This window comes from Lactuca serriola, chromosome 6 (genome assembly GCF_051521515.1).
Source record: "Lactuca serriola cultivar US96UC23 chromosome 6, Lser_US96UC23_V15, whole genome shotgun sequence".
NCBI lineage: Eukaryota > Viridiplantae > Streptophyta > Magnoliopsida > Asterales > Asteraceae > Lactuca > Lactuca serriola.
The window spans coordinates 195171571-195176134 of NC_136413.1; the positions used below are offsets into that span (position 1 = coordinate 195171571).

General features: G+C 29.6%; 1 protein-coding gene across 1 annotated transcript; it reads left to right on the plus strand.

Moving 5' to 3' along the window:
* The first annotated feature begins 1272 nt into the window (after positions 1 to 1272).
* On the plus strand, positions 1273 to 2176 carry LOC145057711 (uncharacterized). The gene has a single exon (XM_079005587.1). It carries the CDS (start codon positions 1288 to 1290, stop codon positions 1909 to 1911), a length of 624 nt encoding a protein of 207 aa, XP_078861713.1. The 5' UTR covers positions 1273 to 1287; the 3' UTR covers positions 1912 to 2176.
* The last annotated feature ends 2388 nt before the right edge of the window (positions 2177 to 4564 follow it).

Below are 4564 nucleotides of genomic sequence, written 5' to 3' on the forward strand. Positions count from 1 at the left end.
GTACATCTTCAACGAAGGGGAAGGAGCTGGCGCGATAGCAGCACATCATACACACACATTGATTTTCTGCACTTGAGATATTTTGGGATTGTACTCTGACATGTTGCTATTTTATGATTTGAGTTTTCAGACATGATATGTTGATTTACGAAATGATATATTTCTATGTAGTTTTCTTATGAATGTTTTTATACTCAGTCAATTAAAATGAAATTTTTGGACTCGAAATTTGGGATGTTACACATGTTTTATATGTGTTTGATTTGTGGTTGTGACTCGTAGTATGTAAAGTGTGTTTCAGGAGTATATTTGTCATTCTCTCATTATCTGTGTTATATTTCTCTCGTAGATTCTCTGTAGTTTTTATTAGGGTTTGGTAGGATTTTAGTCATTCTTTTGTTTGAGTATGTACTTATTTTTACTTGTTCTATTAGTGATATATGAGTGTGAGTGTTATTGTAGTAATGTATCTATAAGTTTGCTTCTTATTTTCATAATAAAGAGAACCGTTCATGTTGTGAATTCTATGTTTTTCTCCAGTTTGGTTATTGATTATGCATATTCGGTTTTCAAGTAATTTGGTTTGAATAACCAAATAAGGATGATCTTATTTCGTTAAAAAAATTAGATAAATCGAATAATTGAGCATATTAATATTTCTATATTTTATATTTATAAGTTAATTTTTTTTATCAAATATGATTGAACAACGTATTAAATACAAGCTACTCCCAATCTCCCATAGATTAACTTGTGTTCTTTATGTAGATTTTTTTGTGTGTGTGTGTGAAGACATTAAAATGACGTTATAGCTAAGAATTAAGGTGCATCTACTTAAATTTTGTTTTATATTGTCTTCCAGTTTATGGATATCTCATTTAAATGAATCTTACAACGAAAAAGCAAAAGATATGGTGGATCTTGAAAGCAATGACAATGACAAACAAGATGATTTACAAACACGCATGAACATATATATTTGATATTTCAATTTACTAACTTGTCGACAAGTTTAAGACTTAGTTGTAAAAAAGGTGTAACATTTTTGTCTACTTACATAAGTAAATAACATGAAATCGATTAAAATGATGACATGCCTTCATTTATAATGTTGAAGGTTCAAGTTTTATTTAAAACACACATAATATAAAAAGTGGATTTTAAAAATAAATCGATTTGATCCATTTATTGATATTAAAGAAACTAATAATATCAAATGAAATACCAAAACATAATTAAAGCAGCCAGATAACTAAATTTACTACATAGATGCACACATATTCAATAATGATGAAAAGTGGGTTGCCCTTATTATATTGGTTGGCCTCAAATCTCAAGGATAAAGAGCCTCCATTCCTTTCCACACCCACCACACTTCCCTTCTCACTTCACATGGAGGCCAGAAGTCAAAAGGTCAACACTTCAATCTTCATCTTCTTCTTCTTCTTCTTCATCCTCTTAGCATCTCACCTCTCACTCGCAGCTCCAACAACCACATGGGTCGGCTCAAAATACCAGATCGAATGCACAATGTGTGCCGCCTGTGACAACCCATGCGACCAACAACCACCACCATCACCACCGCCGCCGCAACCAGTCTACCCTCCACCGCCTCCTCCTCCCACCTCTACCGGCGGCGGCTACTACTACTCTCCACCACCTCCCACTTCCGGAACAGGAGGTGGTTACTACTATTCTCCACCACCACCATCTCAGGGAGTTTACTACTACTACCCACCACCGGCGTCGTACAAGAACTACCCCACTTCAACACCACCGAACCCAATTATGAATTACTACCCGTATTATTATTACAACCCTCCAATGCCTAACTCCTCCGCCGTGTCACTTGCCGGCGCCACCACTATGTTACTAATCAATATCCTTTTCATCTGTTTTTTCAGTTTATAGATTTAATGTACAGATATTGGAGTAATAAAGGTGTCAGATTTCACAGATCTACAAGAAGCTTTAATCTTTGGTGAATACCCGGAATTACCCTTCAATTATTCATCAAATTTACAGAGGAACTCTTGGCGGTAGCAGACATCACTGGGAAGTATCTCATCTGCTCTTAGTGAAGTAATCTGGAAATTCTTGATAATTTATGTCTTTTTCTGTAATTTGGAATAATTATTGAGTTCTATATTTAGAAACGAAGATACATTTTAACTCATTTTGCTTGGTTATTTATTTATCTATCTTTTTATTAGCTATCGTTTCTTGATTTTTGGGATGTCAATAGTCAGATTAACTAATACGATAAACAAGTACTCTTTAAAAAATACACACGAATTATTTCTTGGTTAATGAAGCTTCTTATGGGATTCGATTCAGATGCTATGCTTTAGGGATTGTACTTTGGTAAATACAGAAGACAAAAAAAGCATATATTTGTTGTCAGGAAATAATAATAATAAAAGTAAAATAAAATTATATATATATATATATATATATATATATATATATATATATATATATATATATATATATATAGAGAGAGAGAGAGAGATTAAGAATCCTAAGAACCCCTTTTCATAAATAACATTTATTGTGAATACTTATTAAATATGTTAAAAATCATGATATTTGTCATTTTGGTATGAAAAAAGAGAAATTCGTAATTTTTATAGTATAATATTTTTATTTATATATATATATTCTTATTTTAACACACAAGTTATTAAAATACAACTTAATATAGTCCATTTACAGTTTAATATACAAAATTCACTTGTTTATTTTTGACTTTTGAAGTTTTTTTTCTTCGATTTTGACCTTAACTATTTTTGTTTGTGATATATATTACTTAATAAAACTTATAACAATGAAAAGACATTTAAAATACAATACATTCATATATTTTACATCAAGTATTATTATCAAAAAGAAAAAATATTTAAGGTTAAAGTTGAAGAATAAATACTTCAAAAGTCAAATTTGGACAATTAATTTGGGACGGAGGCAGTACAATCTATTTTACACTAATTGACATATTTTATAAGTTAAACTAAAACTCTATCACCACCACCATATGTTGCCATCAACCATCTTGTGCTACCGTCGCAGCCATCATTCATAAAAAATCATATATTTATATAAAGTCATGTATTTACAGCTTAAATACTATATTCACAATTTAATAAACATATTAATTCCCTCAATTTGAATTTAGTGCAAAATAATTATCTATAAACTAATACATTCTTTCGTACTTATACAAAAACAAAAAAAATACATTCACAGTAAAGACAATAGAAAATTTCATACACAAATCATTATTATTTTAACACAAAATTGTATAAAAAATTCATAATTTAATACAGTCAATTCATAACTTAGTATAGTAAATTATAGTTTAATACATAAAATTCACTATTTAATATAACAAATTCATAATTTAATACACATAAATGTTAAATATTATTATCTTAAAACTTATATTTATAACTTCAGATAAACATTCACAATTTAATACAGTCAATTCACAGTTTAATAAAAAAAAATCAAAGTTTAATACACAAAATTCACAACTTGATATAACAAATTCATAATTTAATACACATGAAAGTTATATATTGTTAACCTAAAACTAATATTTATAACTTCAGATAAAATATTCACAGTTTAATAAAACGTATTCACAGTTAAGTACAATAAATTCACAATTTAATACACAAAATAATATATTTAGATCTATATTCTCAACTTAAAACTTATATTTAGAGGCATTTATATGTATTAAAATATGAATTTATTATATTAAAGTATGAATAAAATTCACATACAAAATTCATACTTTAATACACTACATTTGCAACTCATTTACATGTATAAAATTCAAATCTAGATAACAAAAGTTTCAGAATTCACAGTTTAATAAAACATTTCAGATATTAACTCAAAACTTAATTCATTTTTCAAATACTAAAATTCACAACTTAATGCATCAAAAAATTAGAATTCATAGTGTAATACACACTTCAGACATCAATTCATAGCTTAATATAAAATTTGAACACTTGTTCATAAATTAAAAACTTACAGATCTCGTTGAAACATTTCATCAAACACCTTGTGTGCATGTTGTTTTCGATCTGATGTGATTTATAGATCTGAGATTGTCATGTTTCTTAGAGTCTCTGGTTATTATAGATATGAACAGATCTAACCAGATCTGAGAAATCTTTGTGCCTTTGACTTCAGATCTAACAAGATCCACGCTTGAAATTGCACCAAACACATCAGATCTGACCAGATCTAACCAAATACGATAAAGCGGTGTGTTTTTACTTTAGATCTGAAAGATCAATGGCAGTTGGTGACTTTTCCGACGTCTTTGGCTTTATATCTGAAAGGTTGAGAGAAGCGACACAATGTTTTCTGGTGGTTTGGAGAGGTCAGGGGTCATGGTCGGAAATGAAGCATAACTCACAAATCTGAAGGTATACAAGGCTGACGTCGATGGTTATGAAGACGGTTAACCGAAGCAACAACAATGGAGGTCGTCGGAGGTTAGATGCTCGTCGCAAACAGTTAAGGATTAGGTTCGACTGTAATGGTT

What these genes read in the sequence shown, in the direction of transcription:
- LOC145057711 (XM_079005587.1), top strand. Translation starts at nt 1,288, where the DNA reads ATGATGAAAAGTGGGTTGCCCTTATTATATTGGTTGGCCTCAAATCTC.